The following is a 25532-nucleotide window of genomic DNA, read 5'->3' on the forward strand; positions in this document are numbered from 1 at the left end:
ATCAACTTTCGGTTTGAAGTTTTGTTATGGCTTTTTGTTGACAGTATTCGTTGGGAATATTGCTTTTTACAAATCAGATTAATTGTCTTGTGTTTTTAGTTGCACTTGAGCAAAGTTTGTAAACCTGGGCACTATTGACATTTTGAACTCGGTGGTTCTTTGTTGTGGAGATTGTCCTGTTCATTGTAGGATATTTAGAGCATCTCGGGCCTCTGCCTGCCAGATACCAGTAGGCTCCCCCCAGTCTTGATCAAAAATGTCTCTAGACATTGCTGAATGTCCCCTGGGAAGCAATATCTCTCTCAGTTGAGAAACACTGTGTTACAAAGGCATAGGTGATGTTTACTTTTTTCAGATTTAAAATTCTAAATCAGAGCTACACATATAATGAAAGCTTAGAAATAATAAATCGCTCATAAAACAGTAAGAATCTTGGAATCTGACTTATTTGGGTGCTCTCTGTCTACAGCTCTCACTGTATGATTTTTGACAAATTACATGCCCTTTTATTTTTATCATCTAAAAATAGGTTTTGTTTTTGTCTTCTAAAAAAAGATAATATGAGTATCTCACTCAAAGTGTCATATTTAGTTAAGTGAGATAATGCATACAAAATGGTTAACACACCTGCTGGCACACAGTAAATTCTTAAAAAATTCCTGACTTCATTTGGTATCAGTGGCAATCGTTTAGCTAGTTTTATCTTAATGAAAGGCTATGATAATAGAATGGTATTATGAAATGGAAATAGCATAGTAAACATTTTGGACAATTCTCTTGTTTTAATTATTTAATTGTATCATATTTACTATTAAAAATAATTTTTAGTATCCAGTCCCTTTACATAGCTTTAAGATTTACAGAGCTGGGCTTCCCCGGTGGCGCAGTGGTTGAGAGTCCACCTGCCGATGCAGGGGACATGGGTTCGTGCCCCGGTCTGGGAAGATCCCACATGCCGCGGAGCGGCTGGGCCCGTGAGCCATGGCCGCTTGGCCTGCGCGTCCGGAGCCTGTGCTCCGCAACGGGAGAGGCCACAACAGTGAGAGGCCCGCGTAACACACACACACACACACAAAAAAAAAAAAAAAAAAAAAAAAAGATTTACAGAGCTTATCAAAGACCTGTCAAAGCTACTTTGTATTGTGTAAAATGTATTTTTGATGCAGACTTGTCAAAGTTATTTTATATTTTAAGTGAATCTTAAAAAAATGTTTCTCTTCTTTTTTCTAGCATATTTCCACTTCATTTCAAAGCCGTAGCTGACGTTATAAATAACCTTAAGGTTTTTCAAATAGTTATATAGTGCCTTCAGTGCATGGTGAGGCCCAGAACCCTGAATAAGTCAACAAAATGTACTCAAACTTAAAAGGGAGCAATAGTGCAACACTTCATGGCTGAAATTTATAGGAGAAAATTGGATTCCGAACTTGTCAGCAGTTCTGTATTCATGTCATAAACAACATACAGATATGTCACGTATTTTAGAAGAATTAGCAGAAAATGTAAGGTGCTTCTTTTGTGCTGTTACAAATTAGATTTTTCTTTCTTCCCTTGAGAAGCCAGATTGAACAAAAGAATCCTCCAAAACAGAGAATTGCTGAACGTCAAGGCCCTGTTTCTGAAAACTAAGTAGAAGAATAGAGACGTATGCTTGGTGTTCTGAATCAATTATCAGTGAAATGCTGTTATACCATTCAGAATAGAGGCCCCAAAGTCAAGGTTTGCTTTCCCAGCATTCACTGCTTTTAATAAGCTTAGCCTTGGATATCTATGAAAGACTTATTTTCACAAACTCTAATTTTCAAACAAAGATAAAAATCTTCATTTCTTAAAAGTTGACAGAGATAAGGACTAATTTTACTCTGAAAGAAGACATAAGACACTTAGCTAAGTTCATTAGTAATTGGCAGTACGTTCAAGGCTAGATCACGATCGACCAGCTTGTCTTACACAGTGAAAAAAGTAGAAGCCACTCATGAATTTCTGTGTACACTCATGCACTCCATTCAAGCAAGACATTAGAAGTTTGAATGTGTGAATGTAAAACATTACTATTTTAGGAGGTAAGAGAAGGAGGACATGGATGAGTATAGTACACAGTATATTAAATCATGCAATGCATATCCAGTATATAATTCCGAAAATTAAATACGATATACTTTTAAATACTGACTAACGATTTATGGAAAACCAGTCAGAACTATTACCCATATTCTTGAGTATATCTGTCCAAATAAAATGTAAAGTTTTATTTGTGGCCAAGAACTATTTCAAGTCCTTTTAAAAAGATCACTTATTCTGGAATTATTTTAAGAAATATTATTTGGCTACTAGTTTATACCAGTGTTTCTGCAATTAAATAAAATCCTTCGAATTTTTATTTCTTGCTCTAGACATTTATATAAAGACTGTGCCTTACAGAAAAATAATTGCATTTTAAAAGTTTTAGCATGGGCAGTATTTTGCATTCGTTTTATTATGCTACCATCTGCAAATGACCCAGTTATTTCATTATTGTTTTTCCTGAGTTCTGCTAATAAAGTAGAAATGGGGAAATGTTGGGCATCTTAGTAATCCTGGATTAGGTAGTTAATTTTTAGAAGGTTAAGAAGATAAAAATCTGCTTATGATAGGATACCTAAGTAATATATATTTATTCGTCAAATGTAGTTCATAATGTGGATCCAAAAAGTATAGCCAAATCACCAAGAACGATCTAAAATGGTATTCATACTTGTTTATTTGCTTTGATGTTTTACATGTTTTCTTTTACATTTTTAGCTGCTTTCAGTATAGTTTAAGAAAAAGAATTTCCTACTCCAGCAATTTATTTTACCTTGTAGTTTTGGTGTTTTACTATGTTTTTATCCATAGTATAAATCCCTTGAAGTAGAATTGTTGGATTAAAGATGGTGCATGTTGATAGACAACTACAGCCAAACTCTCCTCTAAAGAGGTGGCACTAATTTTGTACTCGCGTGGCAGATCCTTTTGAATTTTGATTTCTTGTTCTGGACATTCCAATAAAAATTGTGGCTATTAGAATAATGATTGCACTCAAGAGTTTCTGTAAATACACAATGACAAATGGAAGTATCTGTACCCTCACTCCTTGCTTCACACTGTCATCAAGTTTATAAACCTCGCTCATATGATACATATACAATACCATTTCTTTCATTCTGAGTAAATCATTCAAGTGTGTATTCTGAAAATATTTATGCACCTTGCTCATTTGCATATGAACAGATTTTGAGAAAAACATTCTGCAATATCTTATCTGAAAAAAGAATTTTCAAATATATAAACTACAATTTTAAAACGTATCACCATGATGGTAAGAACATTCCAGAGCCTGACTTTTTCCCCTGAGTACATAAAAGTACAATTCACAATCACTGTATCAGAGCCTAATACTTAGTAATTCTTATCAAATAAAATGAGAAAAAAATTAGCATCCCTGTAAACAAATAAAATTTTATTAAAAATAATTAGATATCAGTTGTTGCTTAATGTGAATTAAAGAGCCAAGGAAATTGAAGAGATAGACTTCATTAATCCCCAATCTATTCTAACTATCTGGGACATAAATAAACATGATTATTTGGCTGAGTAGAATATTACTCTAAAATTCATGAATGTTTAAAAAAAAGGTAGGATGTCCCTCTTTTTCTGTGATGTTTTGTATAGTACCATAAATATTCATGAATAGTGAGTATCAGTTCAGGTTATCTATATGAATATAAATTTTCACATAACTGGCCACTCAGTGTTCATTGGATCATGCTTTTGAATATGAATTCACTAGTATCTCAGATGCACTGTGGATCTGACCCAGCTCATGAATATTCACACACACAACTGATCTTTTTGAAGGTAATCACATCCATAAAGATGGAAATCTCGTTAGTTTTCAGTAATGAGAAATGCATGAAGATATTGGTCCCAGAACAATTTCACAGTATACTTGCTTTTCATTTTTTGGTAAATGATAAACTTTATAAATACATATGCTGTGCCTCTTTCTTGATAGCTCTTTTTCCTTTTCCCTTTAAAAAATCTTGTGTGTGATCTAACCATGATCACCTTTGTTTCTTTTACTTGCTGTGGTCACAGAAAAGAATGGGAAGAATTAAGCAGTATCTCCACTCCTGATCCCAACCTCACGTCCACTATTTAGGCTTGGTCATAGATTCTCAAATGCAGAGTGTCCCAACCTGCTAATCTGCTTGTGGGCATGGTGCATATTTTACATATAAAGACCCCTCCAAAAAAGATGAAATTATCTTATGTCATCTTTTTTTGCATAAAGGGAAAATAATATCCTAAGCCAGTTAGAATTTTAATATGTTAGACATAGGATGCTATGATCATGGAGGCCCATAATTATAAATTATATATTATTTTAGCCCATGTTATATCCCACATTATCATTGTTTCTCTTTCATTATAATGACTGCCATATGGTTGTGATACCTATCCCAGATCAGTCAGTCGCTATAAGTAGGTATCAAAATCAATGACCTTTCCCTTATTAGCACCATGCTCTAGCTATTAGTTGAACTAACCAGAAAAAAGAAAATTATTGTTCATAAAGGTAGTGATAAGGTATCAGCCACTTCTTAGTTCTAACACTGATATTGTCAAGCCTCTGAATGAGTTTTTCTTTATCAACATGTACACATTTTTGGTTGTTACATAAGCACAGTTAATAAAGTATGCCCAGTAACAAACATCTGTTTGTTTTGGGTTTTTTTTTGTTTTGTTTTGTTTTTAATTCAGGTAACAGACCAAACTATGTTAGTGTATCACAGAGAATCATCAATATTGAGCTATGCTGAATTCTCCTCTGCTCAAACCCCTTTGTGCATATGCATGTACCCTTAGCTTAAAACTTCCCCAGTTTTGCTGTCTGGGGAGACAATGCTTTGGGGGAAATCCCTGGTGCTGTCCTTACTTGCTGCAAGTAATAAATCCTTCCTTCTCCCCACCCCCACAAGAAAAATTACTGAGGGCAGTCGTGGTCACGCTGTGTCATGATGTGCCTTGTAAGCGTCTTCAAAACTGCCTCAGTGCAAGGGATACCTCCCAGCAGCAGAGTTCTGATACTGCCTCTTTTATGCATCACAGTGGTTCTTAACAGAAAGCAATTTGGCCCCCCCAGGGGTTATGTGACGATGTCTAGAGACAGTTTTGCTCGTCACACCTGGAGGGATGTTACTGGCCTCTAGCGGGTAGAGGGCAGAGATGCTTCTCAACATCTACAAAGCACAGAACAGGTCCCGCTACAAAAAATCACCCAGCCCTAAAATGTCGATAGGGCCACCATCATATAAACATGTGTTTGAAGAAATGATTCCATGTCTAAACTTTTGATCACCACCAGATTAGAGCGCTTTTATAGGTAAAGCAATGAAAATGTATAACAGTATTTTGCAAGTAAAGGAAGACAGGTTCAATTATTAATTCCAAATTTGAATTAATTGATTTTTCTTATTTTTGGGGGGTAGCAACAATTGTGTTAAATGAACTCAACTGGACGAGTGCCTTAGATGAAGTATTCAAGAAAAATCGGGAGGAAGATCCTTCATTGTTGTGGCAGGTGTTTGGCAGTGCCACAGGCCTGGCACGATATTATCCGGGTAAGTGTTTAGTGATCAGGAGGTACCAAATAAAACTGTAAGTACCGGACTTCATTCTTCTTGAACACGCTGTTACTTTCTCTTACTTGGTAAAAGATGGTTATCACACTACTTTTAAAAGGAAAGAGGATTCCTCCTTCCTTGGCTCTGTATCTACCAAAATTATTTTAAACCAAAACACCTGAGAAGCAGCTGGCCCATGGAATCAGGTGGGCTGCAGTGAGACCGTGGGCAGGTATCTACGGACCGGGAACAGGAGGTTATCATGAAACCTAAAACAATTCTAAGGGTCCAACTGCATAGCATGGACCATGAGTCACATTAGAGAACTGAATAGAACTTTTAGAAATGAATTAAAATATTTCTTTCCAGATTTCAAGTCTTTGCTTTTATGTGAAAGGTACTGATACTTTTCTTTAATTAGTGAATGTGGATTTGTTAAAATGAGATGAATATATTTTACAAATTAACATGAATAAATCCTTTTGTAATGTCCTTTATTCTTATAAAAAAAGGATAAGGAGAAGTAAGTTTATAATGAAAATGAAATAGTAATCACTAGTAGATCCCGAGAACCTATTGAAAACACTTTAAGTGAAATGTCTGTTGGTATTTTTAACTTCTCCACCTTTCAGAACAAGGGGGCAAGCACAAATGCATTTACTTTCTCAAAGCGTGACCTGAGTTATGGGATATATGCTAGGTAATTAGGCTTTAAACAGCTACAATATATATGAGAATTTTTTTTTTAGACTTGTGTTTTCTAAACATTTAAAAAATAGAGTTATTAACAATAAAAGGTCACAACAGTGAAAAGGGGGTGAAATAGAAATTAGATAACATCTATCTTTGTATGGCAATAGCAGTGAATAAAAGTATGTGGGCATTATCAGACTAAATAGCACTCAAATTAGGTAAAGATATATAACTTCTTGCAACAAGTGCCAGATGGTAAGATCATTGACAGTTATTTTTCTGCAGAAATCCAATGGGATACGAAAGGCCTACTCTGTAATTCAATGTTGAAAAAATCATGAGTTAGAAAAATATTAATGTTAATATCTGATGTCAAGAAAATATTACCACGTAGGTTGTTATCATAATAGTGGAATTTTCTACTTGCAGAAATATTGTTCAGTATAATACAACACTTCTAAAATACTCTTATGTTATTAATATGTTAAATAGCATATAGCAGGAGTTTGAAAATTTTTGTATGTAATATAAAGAAAAAAAGCATTCTTACTCATGTACATAGTAAACCTAATATAATAAACTTTAAAGTTATAGCAGGTCTTTTAAATTTTTATTTTATTTTATTTTTTAAATTTATTTATTTTTATTTTTTGCTGTGTTGGGTCTTTGTTGCTGTGCGCGGGCTTTCTCTAGTTGCCGCGAGCGGGCTTCTCATTACAGTGGCTTCTCTTGTTGTGGAGCACGGGCTCTACGCACTTGGGCTTTAGTTGTTGCAGCACACGGGCTCAGTAGTTGTGGCTTGCGGGCTCTAGAGCACAGGCTCAGTATTTGTGGCGCACGGGCTTAGTTGCTCCGTGGCATGTGGGATCTTCCCGGACCAAGGCTCAAACCTCTGTTCCCTGCACTGGCAGGCAGATTCTTAACCACTGCACCACCAGGGAAGTCCCTATAGCAGGTCTTATAAGACATTTATAAGTACAATTTAAAAAAATAAATACACAAGTAATAACAATAATCCATGAATATAATTATTTATATTTATCAATAACTTATTGCATTATGTAGCTTTTAAGTCTTAAAATATATTACCTCAATACAAAATTCCATATATATGCAGTTGAAGGAAGGAGAAAAAATAAGTAAGAGAAAATTAGGATAATGAGGAGAAACCAAGAGCCCAGTACTAGAGGGAAATTGATGATGCCATGAATAAAAGAAAGACACATAAGGATTATGAGAGAGAAATAGGAATGGGAGTGGGAGGGATGATTGTATAAGAAAGGGGAGAGAGAACATTGGGGTCAAGAGGCGGAAGGAAAGATAGATCATATTTTGCACACTTTTCAAAGATGGCTCTGTTTACAAATAGCAGTCAATTTTTAAACATACCAATAAATCATCTTTTATGTTTTTTCTTTTAAATCTAATTGAGGGATTATGGCTTTAATTTTTTTTAAACCCTAATCATATATTTCCTAATATGTTGACATTTGTCCATTTTTACCTTGGGAAAGATCTTTAAAGGTTTAATTTAGCTGAATCCATGTCTCCCCAGGACATTAGCTATGGAAGCAACCCTGGGTTCTTCTGTAACGTCTTGTTTTTCAGCAAGTGTTTGACAGAGAAGCTGACTCACCAAATGACCTCCGAGCCCCTGTAATGGCTCTCTTGACTGCTATGAAACACAACACTCAATGAAATTTCAGTTTTAGTGAGGCTGTTGCTGAGTTGCTCTTTTTATTTTATTTTTAAATTTTTTTTGACATACAAAAAGCTGTACATAGTTAATGTATACAACTTGATGAGTTTGGAGATAAGTATAGATTGATGATACCACCACCACAATCAATACCATAAAGCCTGTCTTCCATCTGTAAAAGTTTCCTCCCACCCTCTTATTTATTATTATATATTTTGTGATAAGAACACTTAACAAAAGACCTGCCCTGTGCAGGGAGATGAGCAGCCAGGATGGCTGTTCTCTTGCTGTCTGTCCATCCCCTGCTCAACTAGTCCCTGCTTCACCTACACCCTACTCACCTGACTGACCTTCCCTCTTAATAACACAGCCTAATCAGTAAATGCCTACTTACTTGCCACCAGCCCCAAATTATGATTATTCGAAGCTTTAGATCAGAACATCGCCACCTGATAGATTACCAAAGGGGCGGTGAGGGGCATGCTTCTCTGCTGGTTTCCCTGGTAACCGATGAGCCAACTAGACATCAATGTCAGTTCTCCTTGTAACTGGGAACCTCCCCTCCTCCCCTCCTCCCCTCCCCACCTCCACTCCTATCAAAGCCTGCTGCCATGTTCTGCCTGCCAGCGGCTGTACACAATGGGGTGTCACTCCAGGACTTTGCTTCAGACCCATAACCTCCCCCATCCATTAAACCAGTGATGTCTCTGTCACTGACTCTAGGCTCTTTCTTCTTGAAGCTGGGAGAGTACAGGGCTTGCAGGCCTGCGGGTTGCAGCCCAACATACCCTTTTAGCAAAATTTTAAGTGCACAGTACAGTATTGGTACTTACAGGCTCTATGCTATACAGAAGATCTCTAGGGCTTATTCATTTTTTATAAGTGAAGCTTTGTACCCTTTGACTGATACCTCCCCATTGCCCACTTTCCCCAGCCCCTGGCAACCACCATTCTACTCTGCTTCTATAAGTTTGACTATTTTAGATTCCTCGTATAAGTGATATCATGTAGTACTTGTCCTTCTGTGTCTGCTTATTTTATTTAGCGTAATATCCTACAGGCTCATTCATGTTGTCACATGTGGCAGGATTTCCTCTTTTTTAAAGCTGAATGAGTTGCTCTTTATGGTAATACTGCTGTAATAGAACCACATCTCTTTAGCAGAGACACTAAGACAATATTATAATTAAAAGTAGACCACTATATTTCTTTTTATGCTAAGACGTGTTTTCCACACATTTCACACTTCTTTCAGGTTTAAAGACTTTTTACAGTGAAGTGATTTTTAAAAAAATTCTCGGTAAGCCATACTTTCCTGTCTGATTTTAGCCTTACCATTTTGATACCAGCCAAATTAACGTAGAACAGCTCATCCCTGATTACTGTCTGTTAAAGCAAATATCAAAATAGCCTTTAAATATGGTTAATTTTCTTAATTGTGAGTGGAAATAGAATAAATGTTCCTTAATTGGATTTTCAAATAAAAAGATTTGGGCCTCAGGCTAGAAGCTCCCTACTAGCTGTGTGGAACTGGGTGAGTCTCCTAAATTTTCTTACCTTTAGTCATCAAATCTGAAAAATAGGAACACCAAGGCCTCAGTTTATCCTCTGAGGATTGTTGTGATCAATCAGATAATAGAAGGAAAAGTACTTCGGAATATGCAAAACAGTAAGCATTCTTACAAGAGTGAGTATCAACTAGAATAATTTTGCCTAAATCCAGATTTCTCTTCATGTGAGAAATTAAAAAACATAATTGAGGTCGCAATCAATTGACAAGGGAGCTGAAATAGAAATGTGGAAGGAGTTCTAGACAGATGACTAAGCAATAATACCTAGCAGTAACTCCACACAGTGGAGTTGGTCAGAAGATGTAGGTTTTAGATGATGACCTTAGTTAAGTCACTTCTCTGTAGGGTGGCTAGATAAAATAAAGGATGCTGCATTAAAATTCAGTTTCAGATAGAGAAGAATTTTTTAGTATAAGTATGCGATACTTGGGAAATATTTACATGAAAATGTGTTGTTTTTTAATCAAAATTCAAATTTAACTGGATGTCCTGTATTTCTTTTTCCTAAATTGGTTAACTTTATCTCTCAGGCTCTGAGTTTATGAGAAAATATGAGAATTCAACTTCCCCACTACCTCACTGAATTGTGAGGATCAAACAGTCTATTTCATATATTAATGTCGGGTTGGCCAAAAAGTTCATTCAAGCTTTTCCATATCATCTTACAGAAAAACCCGAGCAAACTTTTTGGCCAACCCAATACAAATGTAGAATTTTGTAATGGTCATTTTTTTCTTTTTTCTTTTTTTTTTTTTTTTTGCGGTACGCGGGCCTCTCACTGTTGTGGCCTCTCCTGTTGCGGAGCACAGGCTCCGGATGCGCAGGGCCAGCGACCATGGCTCACGGGCCCAGCCGCTCCGCAGCATGTGGGATCTTCCTGGACTGGGGCACGAACCCGTGTCCCGTGCTTCGGCAGGCAGACTCTCAACCACTGCACCACCAGGGAAGCTCTAATTGTCATTTTTTAAAATTCTGTAAACTACCTTTAAAAAATGTTGCCACATTATTGTAAATAAAGTGTTTTGTAGAAATTAGAATTCTCTGACTCACAATAGAGTCTAAAAAAATAGTCTTTGTCAGTGTTAAGTTGCTACTTAGAACAGGGCTACGTGATGTGAGTGGGTTACGCAGGTTTCTACCCAATAGCCTGGGTATAAATCCTGCGGCCATCCATTGAAGTGGTGGTAAGCTTTGGAAAACAGTCACAGACTTGAGCTGTGAAACAACGAGGCTAAAATGGTTAAATTGTAGAATTGTTAAGAGGAAACAGGAATTAAATATGTTTCTTATTTGCTAAAATGTGTAGGAGAAAGTCAGTGATGGTTAGCCACCCTCATGATTTCCATTTATGAGGTTGTTTAAACTGCACGGAGACAACTACTGCTTCCATATAGGGAGGGCTCTAGAGCAGACATGATATGGAGGCACCTCTGCAGAGTGACTCCGAATAGCAGTTTGGTAATTAGTGGGAATTTGTACTCTAACATCTGTCCTTAGACTGAATATCAATACATTGTCTGTTTTCCAATTTGGTTGATATGTATGGAAATAAGCTATAAACATGACTTATATGTCTTTTTTCTTTTTTCCCCTCTTTCTCCTCTCCAAAGTAGAAGGTAGGTAGGCTGGCTGTGTGATAATAGAAGGAACATTATACTGAGGGAAGAGAAGTTCTTGATTTGTATTAAAACTGCCATCATCATAGGTGTGTACTTTCGCTAAGTCATGTTATATCTCTGAACCTATTTCTTCAACAGTAATTTGGGATGATGGAAGAAGGTGATTTCCAGGGCAGACACTATCTTTATTTACTTACGCATTTAGACCTTTAGCATTTGCTAAGTTCACAGTCTTTGTTCTGTAGGATAACTAGAGGGGTTTGCCTTGGTTATACAGCTTCTTTCATGGTAGAGTTAAAGCTGGAACCCATGTCTGGTGACATCTTCATTGAATATGTGCTGACTGGACAATCAGTTTATGAGTGCTTTCCTTTAGAAGCCCTTAACTGATTTATATAAATTAACCTCAGTGCTATTAAAACTGCGTTCAAGAGCTATCAACTTTGTGAATTTTTATGCATCATAAAAACTGTACATACAAACTACACATTTCATCTATTAGTGTCTCTTGAAATTGTACCAATTACTGTAGTAATTGGGATTGTAATCAGGACTTAGTGGCTTGTCAAAATGCCAATGTAGGCAGCTTACTCTTTTTAGATAATTAGTTGCACTTAAAAAAAAAAGAAAGAATAAAACTAAAAATTTCCTAAATTTCATTTTATATTTTTTAAATATCTTGTTAATCATTTGTTCTTTCTTTATCTTCCTTCATTTGTTCATTTCAAAAACGTGGGTTTACAGTACAGGAACCTAGCACATGTTGAATTAGTTTTAAATATTCCTTAGGGAGACACTTCCTTGTTCTTATATCTGCTAGGATTTTGCTAGAAGAAAATGCAAAAGGACCTGTGTGCAAAGTATATAGAAAGACATATTTTTGCCATGTGGATAGCCAGTTGTTCTTGAGCTGCTTAACTCTTCTTGAAAATACTTTAAAAATGTTTTAAACAGCAAATAGCAGATGATAAAGTAGTCCAAAGAATCCTTTTTTGGTTATTTAAAAAGGGAGCATTTGATAGATTTCTGGTTGATTTGAAGAAAACAAGATAACAGTGGATCGTCAACATTTTGGGGCATTTATAAAAGAACTGCTTTCGTTGATCAATTATCTTAAAAAATACCTGTATTTTTGTTTTTTACTTTGTTATTTGTGAATGGATACAAAGTTTAACTATAAATATGTTTAATTACATTTGTTGATTGCTGTAAAAATACACTTTATGTTGAAATGATTACTTTATTGCTTTTTTTATGCTAATAATGATTAAAGTCCAGTGTATCAGTTAGGACTAATATTAGCTACCAGTTAAAGAAAAGCCAAAACAATGGTGATTTCAACACTATGGAGGTTTGTTTCTCCCTCAAGTCAAAGAATATCAGTTACAGAGACCAGGACTGATAAGGAAGCTTCGCATATAAGGGGTTGACAACTCCTATCATTTCTCTTTCATCCTCTGAGTAAATTGTCTGCTGCAGTGTCCACCACTGTTGCTTGTGTTTTTTCTTAAGGGACTAAGAGTGGTATTCCCTCCCTTTTTAAGGCACTTTCTGGAAGTCATACAAAGCCTTTCACATGACATTAGCCAGAGTTTAGTGGTCTCATGGTCACAGTTAGCTTCAAGGCACCAGGTACACAGCTAAAAAGCACAAGCTATACCAAGGAGGAAGGGGAGAAGAGATATTGGGGGACAAAAAATCTCTGTCATGGTTCCTCTACTCTTTCTGTGAGTTTTGGCTTTTTTAGATTCTACCAATAAGGATGTCATACAGTATTTGTCTTTCTGTCTGACTTAGCCCTCATAAAAGTGTATCAAATCAACACATTGTACACCTTAAACTTACACAGTGTTATATCTGAATTATTATAGCTCAATAAAAAAAGATAAAATGAGAAAAACATAAAAATGAATACATGAATTTAGTGACAGACATAGGATATAAGTTAAGATGACTAATTTTTTTTCTTTTTTTCTTTTCTTCTTTTTTTTTTTTTTTTTTTTTTTTTGGCGGTACGCGGGCCTCTCACTGCTGTGGCCTCTCACGTTGTGGAGCACAGGCTCCGGACGCGCAGGCTCAGCGGCCATGGCTCACAGGCCCAGCCGCTCCACGGCATGTGGGATCCTCCTGGACCGGGGCACGAACCCGTGTCCCCTGCATCAGCAGGAGGACCCCCAACCACTGCACCACCAGGGAAGCCCTAAGATGACTAATTTTTAATTTGGATATGAGAATGCTTACTGAAATAAAATATCAGAAATATTTTTATTTTGGGACTAAAATGATGAGTTTGACTTAGAATAGTAAAATTTGATGTCTTGACAGGAGAGTCCACAATAATTCTATTTACACCCAAGCACAGGTTTATATTCTGAATTACATGATTTGCTATTCTATATACCATCAATCAGTTGTGTTGTCTGAGGGACGCATCTTATATATATATTAGATATATATATATATATATATATATATATATTATATATATATATATATACAAAATAATATATTATTTTGAAATTCTCACATGATCCTGATTTACAGAGGTATTTCTGTAGCCTTATTTTTGTTTCCTTTTACATAACCTCATCTCTTACCTGAGTCTGTCTTATCTTTTGCATGTAAGGGTTGCAGAGTTGCTAACTTTGCAATTAACTATAGATCCAGTCACACTTAAACTGATGAAATGATTTCACAGGTGAGAGCAGTTAAGTAGGATGCTAATATGAAAATGGAAGGTGCTCTTAATTTGATGGGGGATAACACTGTATATAAAATATGTGAATACGTTTAGTTTAAAAGCTTTAGCTCTTTGTAACTTCTAAAATATCTCATTCTGTTCCTTTTTCTTTGATATATTGCTAAATTTGTATATCTTATGCTGTCCATTTTTAGATGCATAGAACCATCTTTGATATTTAATTCATTTTATGTTCAGTATATTTTATTAAGAAAAATTAAAAACATTTTTGTCAAAAATTCAGTCTTTTTAAGTACTTCTCTCAGATATACCAAATATAAAATTTCTAAGAAATATATCCTTACCCCATTATCTAAGATTTACTGACATAAAAATAGGAAATTTGTTCCTGTAGAATCATTGTTTGTTTTTATAAATACGTCATTATCATCACCTAACTGGGTTTATTTGCTTGCAAAAACAGAAAGCTTTTTCTCTGTTGGAGTTCACATTTTTCTCTATGTAGCACACGTCTGCAATTATTTTCCAGTAAATCCTCCTCATCTTTTACTTCATAGAAATTTCTGTTCAAGTTTATGTTTGAGCCACAGCTAATAACTACGTATGGACCGTCTAAATGATTAAGTCATTGTGTACCATTTACTTTATGGAATATTTCACTTAACCACAAACTTGACCTTGTTATCTGTTACTTCTGTTGACAAAAACATATCCCTTGTTAAATGGAAATGTTTTACCTGGTCTATCTGACATCTACAGAATTACCAGCAAATCACTTTGTAATAAGTTCTTTAATTTTTAAAACTATGATCATTTATCCTTGGCTTTAATACTGTGTATCTGTATGTGAGTTTCCAATGCTTAGTTTTCTATAAATTAGAGAAGTGTTCTGGACATATTACAGTGGAGATACCAAAGGCGCTCTCAAGCCAATATAACACTATCATTGAACCTCAAGTCTCATTGTTCAGAAACAGTATTAAAATCTAAAAAGAATTTGATTATGTCAGTATAGTCAAGTGTGAGTTGGAAGGAGGAAAACTGATAAGAACAAGGAAAACTGATAAGAACAAGCAAAACTGCTGTTTCTGAAGAAATTGTGGTATCCTAAGGATTCAAATACCAGTAGGAGAGAAGTTTGCTCTGGAGGAGCTCACAGGTAGATGAGACAGAAAATATATAAAGACATTAACACACAATGCAAAGAGATATCTAATAAATTTATTAAAAAGTTATCTGGAGTTAACTTAGATCATCACTTCTCCAGTAAAATTAAACAGTCTGGAACTGTTCACTTAATGCCATTTGGCTCACTTGCTGTGGCCTTCAGACCATCCAGAAATTCTAACCCAGCCTACATTTCAAGTTTTGTCTCTTACTGTACAGTTAAACCTTCACCATGTACTCCAAATTGCCTTTTTCCCCCTTTTAAAACTCTTATTTCATTTCATTTTTTCAAACCTGCCCCCCCTTTTTCCTATCTCTATATGCTTTGATCCCAGACCCCCATTTCTGGTCATATGCATCTTATCCATCATTCAAAATAGAATACAGACATGTGAAGCCTTTCCTAAAAGCAACCTTTCTTTATTTTTTTCTCTCAGAGAACTTGGTTTTTATCTAGATTACAACAGCTACCAAATTTTTTCTTCCTTCAGAATTTATTTTCATATGCTTTTAAAAAAAGCATGGCAATATAAGTAACTGCAGGTAAAGAGGTATATAAATCTATATCTATATCTGTATCTATATCTGTATCTAATGTGTGTGTGTGTGCATGCCCCATAGCACCTAAGGCAGAGTCTTGCATATAGTGAAGAATATGGATTTGCTGAATTAAGCTATAGAAAAACAAGTCAGGATCATATCAGAGCTGAAAACAAGTTATCACAGTAGAACTTCAGAGGATCAGTTTCTAAATAAAGTGGAACAAGGGGAAAAATGCAGATAAGAAACAGAGTTACCATTATCTGTGTCCCTGCCTGTACACCTTTCCCATCCTGCCTTCTTCCTTCTGCCAGTTTTCTCCAGGGGGTTCTGGGGTGACCTCATGAAGTCAATTTTTAGGTTCCCAGGAAGTTTATTGACTGTGTGACACCAGCCTGCATCATGGGGAGGGGCTATTCCAAGCCCTAGTCATAAGACTATGCATTTACCTAGTTAAAATCTAAGCACATTTTATAGTAATCTATTATTTTAAAAAATCTACAACCTATGACAAGTAGTTCCAGTGACTCAATGATGCTGTTTTCAAATATCCACATATGGAGTGCTTATTATTGTGCCAACGCTAGTTTTAAATGTTTACGTGTATAAATAATTGAATCTTAGCTATAACCCTTGGATGTGGAAACTCTTACCCCCGTTTTACTGGAAAAGGTTAAGTAACTTATCCACTGAAAATCTAGGTAGACTAGCTCTAAAACTTATCTCTTAAGTGCTACGCTAGGTTATTTCCAGTCAGAGAAGAAAATTTTGAAGGGACAAGGGAATAGGCTCTTCTTACTAGCATTTACCCAGCTGGAATGACTGCCTTCAGCCTGTGGATCCCACTGGTGGTTCTATGCTGTAAAGCTTCAGTCGTTCGGGATTTGAAAACTTGATCTGGGAATGATTATTGTTTGGGGACCAGTTACCGTACCCTGAAATTCATCATTGATCCATGAAAGATAAGACAGACATCAAAACTGCCTAGATTCTAGCAATACAAATATTATATAGCAATAAGCACTTTCCTAGGGCCAAAATAATACTCTCCTAAGAAGACAATATAAGAAAAAATAGTGAAATAGATTTCAAACATTCCATGAAGCTTTTGCCTCTTGCACTTTCTCCGAGCTTTAAAACTTGACTTGGGTCTATGTCACTGGCTAAAGTTCTGACCTGTGTCAGGCTATTAATTCAGTTCCATACACAATGGCTAGCATAACAGAGAATATAAATATTTCTCTCAGGTAGAACTCCTACTTAGTAGGTAAATCAGTTGGTTGGGGTAAGTCTGGTCCATGAGATTTCCAGAGACTGAGGGTTCCATCTATCTGCCATTCCTTAGGTTGTTGCCCTCATCTGTAGGATCAAAACTGGATCAACACTACTACATCCACAGTTGAGGCCAAAAGTAAAGGGGAAAAAACTGGAAGGCAAGCAGCATGACCCCCAAATTGTACATGTATCACTTCTGCTCACATGCTATTGACTAAAATTTTATCACATGACCCCACCTTGGCAAAAGAGACTGAGAAGTACAGTTTCTTGTGGGCAGCCAACTAAAACTTTAGGGTTACTTTTACCAGAAGGAAAAACAAAAGTGTATTTCGAAGCCCTGTCACAGTCTGTTCCTCTGGGAGTGTAAGTATCTGTGTACACTTTCCCATACATAGAACATACTCATTTCCTTTCCACAGGAGATGATCCAAAGTCCCAACAAGTTGGTACCTCCAGCTCAAAATTCAGGATCTCCAGGTCACATGCAATTCTCTCCATCATGTGGATATGACTTTTCCTAGTTTGGCTACTTAACGACACAGCAGAATACCCATTACTTTCTCTGCCCTATTCCCATCACTGACCAGATATCTAATAGGCAATGGTGCTATCTTCTGGATGACAATAAAAACTTCCATATGGAAAAAGTGAGTGGGAAAAAGAGAGCAATCACTGGTCCATGGTATGTATCATAATCCTCCAGGCAAGGAAATATAAAGACCTCTTACTCCTGCATAAAATTTCTTGGTTAGCCCATCTGACTGTTCCTGGTAGTGTTCTGTGGTTGCAACTCTCTTGTCTGTAACCCTTTAAAGCACATGTGAAGGGGCATGCTTGGGGTTAAACGGCTTTCATACCTTGCTGTTTCTGGTGCAGTTTTAGAGCTCAAAAACTGCTTTAGGGTTCACAGCAGTTGCAAGATTTCTGCAGACTAAGTTTGTGCTTTCTTTGGTAACACAAATATCAGTGACAACACGTGGTTGGCTTCCAATTTTTTTCTTCTAGCGAGTTTCTTGTGCAAGCAACCCAAGCCCTAGGATTTAGTCTAGAAGTCATTCTTAAGCTCAACGTCTTATACATTTACTGGGTTCTGTATTTAGCCCTTTCTCATCTCTCTCATCTTAAAGGTGGCTTACTTGACAACATTGCTGAGAACAGAACATTTGATATTATCATAGTAGTGGACTTTACCCATTTTTAAATTGTCCATCTGTACCTGTGGCAGAGGCTGCTGGCTGTCTACGAGATTTCTGTCCTCCCGTTCCAGCCTAATGTTTTGCTTTTGGGCATGACTGCCTAGCCAGGACCACTCTTGCATCTATGTAGGACCATGTGACTAGTTCTTACCAGTAGAATATGAGTGAAAGTAAAATGTGTCACTTCAAATCTGAGATTGTTAGGACTTGGTTGTTCCTTCTCCTTGGAACTTCCTCCCTCCCTCTGTCAGCTGCATGTCACTGCCCTAGGTGACCTTGGAAACCAAGCATTGAAGAATGCAAAAGTTGCACCAGCTACAGGTCTCTGAATACCTGTTTGGAGCAGAATCTATGCCTGTGACTAGTAATATCTAACTTAATCTGCTCTCTGAGAAAGACATAAGCTTTACTGTGCAGAAGCAGAAGATTTGAGATTGCTCAAGTCACTTTGTGTTACCATAGCTAATACAGAATTCTCTTTCTATGTATAGGGTATTTCCCAGGTTAAAAGTTTTATTGGGGAACAGAGCTTATCTGCTGCCTCAAAATCTGAAGAGGACAGCTATTTGCTTTCCAAGAGGCACTGGCACCTTGGTATGTGTACATAACCCTCACTTTGTTATGTACCTGACCCTTGATGGTGGAGCCATGATGCAAATAAATTAGGGACTGTGTAGAATCCATACTGAGACAGTAGTAGTTGCGCAGCAACACTCAGATTCCAGGAAATTTTGTGAGCTGTGCAGTACTCATTTATTGAATTAATTTTTCCTTAAAAGAACAGTCCAAATTCTTTATCTCGGCTAGCAATTCAAAACCATGACTAATACTTTATAGGAGATGATTGAGACAAGCCTAAAAAAAATGATTCACATAACATAAATTAGATCTAGGCAGTAGAAACAAGGTTGGTTTTTATAGGCATTTTTGAGTATGTGAACTTTACTTTTTTTGTCTTTCCATGAGACTAAAAATGTGAAGTCTTTTAGAATTAGAAAATGCATTTTAAGTTAATTGGAAATGCAATTAGATGTCATTTGAAATGGTGTTTCTACCAAGGGAATCAGCCCTCAATTCATCATTTTGTACTTTATTGTCTCCTAGCAGAAATAAAAAAAAATTGATACTCTATTATTTTTAGACCACATTAACTAGAAAATGCCTCTACAATCTGCATACTTTCTCAAGAATATTTCAGTATCCTAAATTAACATACAGGTAAACACCTTTTTTAACTCAGTGGTTTGATACTGACATAGCACACCCTAAATGTCATGTGAAGTAGAAATGTCATCAGATAGATTTAGTCAGATACACCCACAGTTCATTTTTTGTCAGAAAAAAAACCATAAATGATCATTATCACCATTAATGATGGCATTCAGAAATGAGATGCCCATATTGTAGGCTGTCATTTCCACTCCTTTTTCCTGTCATTCCAAAATGTTATTGGAAAGCAAAAGGGACATCTAAAATGAGTGACATTTCACTTTTTACAGGGACTGTAGAAGCTCTGATTTCCTTTCATGGAGCCTTTATTGTACCTCATTATGAAACTGATTATTTCAGGGAATTGCAGTGTATGGTTATTATCTGTTTTTACTATTTGACCTTCCATGTTTCTGAGCCTATATATATAATGTACCATGTAAGTACCACAGTGGTATTTTACAACAAACTAATTAGTAATATCACAGAAGAAACTACATTATTTAATTTTAAAATAATATAAACAATTTAATGTAACTGAGGGATATTTCCTAATAGTAAATGTCTCAGCAGACTTCTAAGGGAACATTATTAATATTTTTAAATAGAAACCATCTAAGATTATAAAACATGTTAAAATGTAGTGGTCTGGCTCCTACTGTAAATTATAGCCCTTTTTTCTGTGTTTAAAGAGATAAATTTTATAGAACATAGTAATATATATCACAGTTCATTTCAATTAGCAGTTATACTGAAAACAGATCCTAGGTGAATGTGCTCTGCAAAGAATTCAGAAATCTAATTTAAGCGTGACTTTCAAATTCCAGTTATTTGACCACTTTCAACTCATGATGTCCACTATTATATTGGCGGTGGTAGTTAATCTCACTTCCCAACTCCTCAAAATATTTATGTAAGTCTGAGTCCAGTCAGGAGAGAGATAACACAATGTCTTGAACAGGAAAAGTTAATTTTTTTTAAGGATAATCTTATTTTATTTTTTTGAATTAAATTATTTATTTTTGGCTGTGTTGGGTCTTCGTTTCTGTGCGCGGGCTTTCTCTAGTTGTGGCGAGCGGGGGCTACTCTTAGTTGCGGTGCGCAGGCTTCTCATTGCGGTGTCTTCTCTTGTTGTGGAGCATGTGCTCTAGGCGTACGGGCTTCACTAGTTATGGCTAGCGGGCTCAGTATTTGTGGCTCACGGGCTTAGTTGCTCCATGGCATGTGGAATCTTACCGGACCAGGGATCGAACCCGTGTCCCCTGCATTGGCAGGCGGATTCTTAACCACTACGTCCCCAGGGAAGTCCTAAAAGTTAATTTTTTAATAAAGAATTATTAACTATAGCAAGGATTAAGGAGGGATTGGCTAGAAGTATAGAGAACTCTAAATAATATTGGACTAGCAGGTGAAATATTATATAATTTAATATAATATAATAACTACAACCCATAGGGCAGAAATAGCCCAAGGAAGAGACTTCGGTCCCCCAGTGCCCCTGGATTGAGATGCATATCTTTTTACAGAGGACATGGTCGTGATCCGCCAAATGGCAGAGGAGGTACTACAGTGTCACACTGGTAGGACTTGCTGGAAGTTCACCCTCTAAAAGGTTCCTGGTGTCTCATCAGAGGCTCTCCACTACAAAAATACCCGGGGGTACTGCTGGAGAACCAGAGAGCTCTCCAGAAGCCTTGGTCTGGAGAAGCTACCCACGAGCTCTGGAGAACACTCAAGCACTGCAGGAGCCAAACACCAGGAAAGCTACATTTGCTGCCAGAGCGTTTGGGCAAACAAACCAGACCAGGAAGCAAAAACCACTTTCTCATTCAACATCTTTCTTTCTTCATCTGCGGACAAAGCTTAAGATTGTACTTGTGGGTAAAAGAAAAATATTTGAAGGACCCAGAGATATTTTCATAGAACAAGATAAATGGGTGAATTCGAAGCTGAGGCAATAAATGTACAACCAGCATAACATTGTACTAAAAGAAGAACAAAAGTTATTTAAATATGTAGTTATTACAAAGACCCTATCTTGAGGAGTTAGATAATAGTTGAAAGTGAACTGACATGTCTGCCTGCATGCTTGTTGCTTAATTCTAGTGCTACCACAAAAAAAAAAAAAAAAAAAAAAAAAAAGTGATTTTATCTCACTGGCTCTAAGTTTCTGCAAATGCAAATGGAACGAATTAAAGTAAATTTACCATTTCAGTTGCATTGACTGTATCAGTAAATGGTTGTTGGGGGAGTGCTATATTTAAACTTAACTGTTTCTTATAAATGTGATTAGTCATTTAAAATGAATAAATCATTTTATAATATAGCCGCTAATAAGAAAGAAAATTCACAGTCAAGGAGACTCTCAGTAGTATATGTTGTTGACATATCCTAAATGGCCAAATTATCTTAGTTGGCTAATAAACATGATTCTCAGAAAAGTTCTATGTAATTTTCATCATTTCTCAATAAATAAAAGGGCAAAATAGATTGAAGGGCGTAAGTCATATGAATTATTATTAGGAATTTTCCCAAGAGTCATATGTTTAAACATGTTCAAGGAGAGGAGGACTGCAGCATAAAATTATCATCCAATTCATCAACATTTATTGTTCTCCATTGGGTCTAAGGGGCGTGTGTGTGTGTGTGTGTGTGTGTGTGTGTGTGTGTGTGTGTAAAGCTTTGTAAAGTATTTTAATTAAAGTAAATATAGATTTAATTAGAATAGTGTAAATTAATTGCATTTAAAAAGCAATACAGTTAGATGTACTATTTTTCTGTTTACTGCAAAATGATAAAGGCTCTGAAACTAACGGAAGATTCTTTTGTTTTTAAGTTTATTATTATTATTATTATTATTATTATTAATTTATTTTGGTTGTGCCAGGTCTTAGTTGCGCCAAGCAGGCTCCTTATTTGTGGCTCGTGGGCTCCTTAGTTGCAGCTCACTGGCTACCTTAGTTGTGGCACATGTGCTCCTTAGTTGTGGTTGGTGGGCTCCTTAGTCATGGCTTGTGGGCTGTGCTCCTTAGTTGCGGCACGTGTGCCCCTTAGTTGCGGCCGGCTGGCTTCTTAGTTGTGGCACACGTGCTCCTTAGTTGCGGCTAGTGAGCTCCTTAATTGTGGCATGCAAACTCTTAATTGGGGCAAGAATGTGGGATATAAGTCCCTGACCAGGGATCGAACCCACATCCCCTACATTGGAAGGCAGATTCTTAACCACTGTGCCACCAGGGAAGTCCCCTAACAGAAGGTTCTTGAATCTGTACTTGAATTACTTCAGATCATTCAAATAAATATCAGGAAAAGTTTTTGTGCAGTTATGTTAATTATAATTTAACTTTTAAATGATAATTTCAAATGGACTGGCCATTATCAAATATGGGAATAATAAGGTTAAAAAATTATGCTATTATGTGATAACAATCCAAGAAAAACAATCTTTTTATAGACCAAGATAGTATAGCATTGAATGAAAATATAAGGATGAAATAATTGTAAGTACAGTTTCCATTAGTGGCAAATAAATTTTAAGGTAAATTTTTCTGTTAGTAGAGAAGAAAGAAAATGTATAGCCCCTGGACACCTGGTAAAACATATTCATTGTCACCCAGAAAATCCCAATTGTGAACAAGTTATTTCTGAAATAATATGAAAAAGAAATTGACTTATACAACTTTCTTTTGTATTGCTGTGTTGTTTTAAATTTTAAAAAAGAAAAAGGTTAAGGTCATAAAAGTGGTATCTCCCATTTTAACATTACTGTGGATAGGTGGAATGTGTCCTTGGTGCTTTGTGACTTTTAAAAGTATTACTTTCCTAGATAAAATCTAATATTGGGTCAGCCAGAATGTCTGTTCAGTTTTTTTCTGTAAGATGGCTCTAGTAGCACTTAGTTGTCTTTAACTTCATTCGAAACAATTTTGTTAGACAGTATGTTAGAGCTGTCATATCAGCGTGCATTTAAAAAAGACTTATCAAAATTAGTGAACTTTTGTGTAGCCATTTTAATACTGAAGATGGAGGAAAAAAAGCAACATTTTCGGCATATTATGCTTCATTATTTCAAGAAAGGTAAAAAGGTAACAGAAATGCAAAAAAAATTGTGCAGTGTATGGAGAAGGTGCTGTGACTGATCGAACGTGTCGAAAGTGGTTTGCAAAGTTTCGTGCTGGAGATTTCTTGCTGAGCGATGCTCCAAGGTCGGGTAGACCAGTTGTTGATAGCGATAAAATCGAGACATTAATTGAGAACAATCAACATTATACCACGTGGGAGATAGCCGACATACTCAAAATATCCAAATCAAGCATTGAAAATCATTTGCACCATCTTCGTTATGTTCATCGCTTTGATGTCTGGGTTCCACGTAAGTTAAGCAAAGAAACCTTCTTGACCGTATTTCTGCATGCGATTCTCTCCTTAAACGTAATGAAAACAAATTGTGACGGGCAATGAAAAGTGGATACTTACAATAATGTGGAATGGGAACAGATCATGGGACAAGTGAAATGAACCACCACCAACCACACCAAAGGCCAGTCTTCATCCAAAGAAGGTGATGTGTATATGGTAGGACTGGAAAGGAGTCCTCTATTATGAGCTCCTTCCAGAAAACCAAACGATTAATTCCAACAAGTACCGCTCCCAATTAGATCAACTGAAAGCAGCGCTCGACAAAAAACGACTAACTTAGTCAACAGAAAACACATAATCTTCATCGGGATAACTCAAGACCACATGTTTCTCTGATGACCAGGCAAAAACTGTTACAGCTTGGCTGGGGAGTTCTGATTCATCCACCATATTCACCAGACATCACACCTTCGGATTTCCATTTATTTTGGTCTTTACCAAATTCTCTTAATGGAAAAAATTTCAATTCCCTGGAAGACTGTAAAAGGCACCTGGAACAGTTCTTTGCTCAAAAAGATAAAAAATTTTGGGAAAATGAAATTATGAAGTCCCTTGAAAAAATGACAGAAAGTAGTAGAACAAAAGGGTGGTGAATACGTTTTTCAACAAAGTTCTTGGTGAAAATGAAAAATGTGTCTTTTATTTTTACTTAAAAACCGAAGGCACTTTTTGGCCAACCCCCTAGTTTGATTTTAATTCTCTATTTGAAATTTAAATTCTCTCTCTGGCTCTCTCACTCTCTTGCTGTCTCTCACTCACTTTCTCTCTCTCTCTCTCTCTCTTTTTTAAGCTTCTCCATGGGTTGATAACAGTAGAACTCCAAACAAGATTGACCTTTACGATGTACGAAGGAGACCATGGTAAGATTTTGGGGTAGCCATGATAAGATGAAAAAGACAAAATAAGGTTTCTTTTCTTTCTTTTTTTTTTTTTTTTTTGTTAAAAAGTTGGAGGGAATCTTTCCATTATTAGGATGAATATTGTCTGATTATTTAAAAACCTCTTTTTTCCCTTTTATACATTGGAATTTTTATACATTTATACTTTAAAACAGTTAAAGCTAAATGAAGATGATGAGTTCAATGGGCAGTGATAATGAAGTTGTTGAAATGATTCATCAAATGCATTTCAAATGGACTACTTTAAGTTTTATAGTCAATGTCATTTCTAAGTCTCTTTTAGCTGTTGGGGATTTCTATTGAAAGTCTCCCAGTTTGCTTGGAGTAGGGCTCTAATAATCAACATCTGGATAGAGTAGAATGTAGTTTGCCTCTGGTGGTGAACTAATGAGGACTAGCCCCGAGGTAAGAGCTGCCCCTAGTTATAGTCATATAGCTTAAGTTTCATTTTTCTAAAAAAAAACTTTATTTGTTCCTTACTACTAAATAAACTCATTTTCCTAACATATGAATCAAAAAATACCGAATACGTCATGATTACACTCACTGGGAAACAATTATTAAACTCGTGCATTTTAATTCATTGTTTTAATGTATTTAAATGCATGGCTCTATACTTTTTAATGAGTTCACATGTTATACAATATAGTGCTTTGTAACCTACTCTTTCATATCAATACCTTTTCATAAGGGACACAGTAACATCATTTTAAAAGAATGACCAGATGGTAACTTATTTTAAAAATCCCCTATTATTGGACATTTTGGTTATTTCTGACTTTTTGCTAGGGTTCAGACAAATTCTAAGACACATAATAGTTGATTCAAAGAAACGTATTTAAGGCTTTTAAAATGCCCTATTAAACGTCCCAGTAGCAATTTACATAAACACCAACCAT

The 25532-nt window shown here is 36.1% G+C and overlaps 1 protein-coding gene across 6 annotated transcripts in view; it reads left to right on the forward strand.

Moving 5' to 3' along the window:
• The window catches only part of CACNA2D1 (calcium voltage-gated channel auxiliary subunit alpha2delta 1), a gene marked incomplete at both ends in the record, with an annotated part of 496553 nt that overhangs the window by 353947 nt on the left and 117074 nt on the right, over nt 1-25532 (forward strand). For all 6 annotated transcript variants that reach the window (XM_079711931.1, XM_079711932.1, XM_079711933.1 and 3 more), the window contains 2 exons: nt 5511-5642; nt 24525-24594. In XM_079711931.1, the coding sequence (XP_079568057.1) occupies nt 5511-5642; nt 24525-24594 (202 nt within the window). The remainder of the gene's footprint in view (nt 1-5510; nt 5643-24524; nt 24595-25532) is intronic.

The sequence above is a fragment of the Hyperoodon ampullatus genome (assembly GCF_949752795.1).
Source record: "Hyperoodon ampullatus genome assembly, chromosome: 9".
Taxonomy (NCBI): Eukaryota; Metazoa; Chordata; class Mammalia; order Artiodactyla; family Ziphiidae; genus Hyperoodon; species Hyperoodon ampullatus.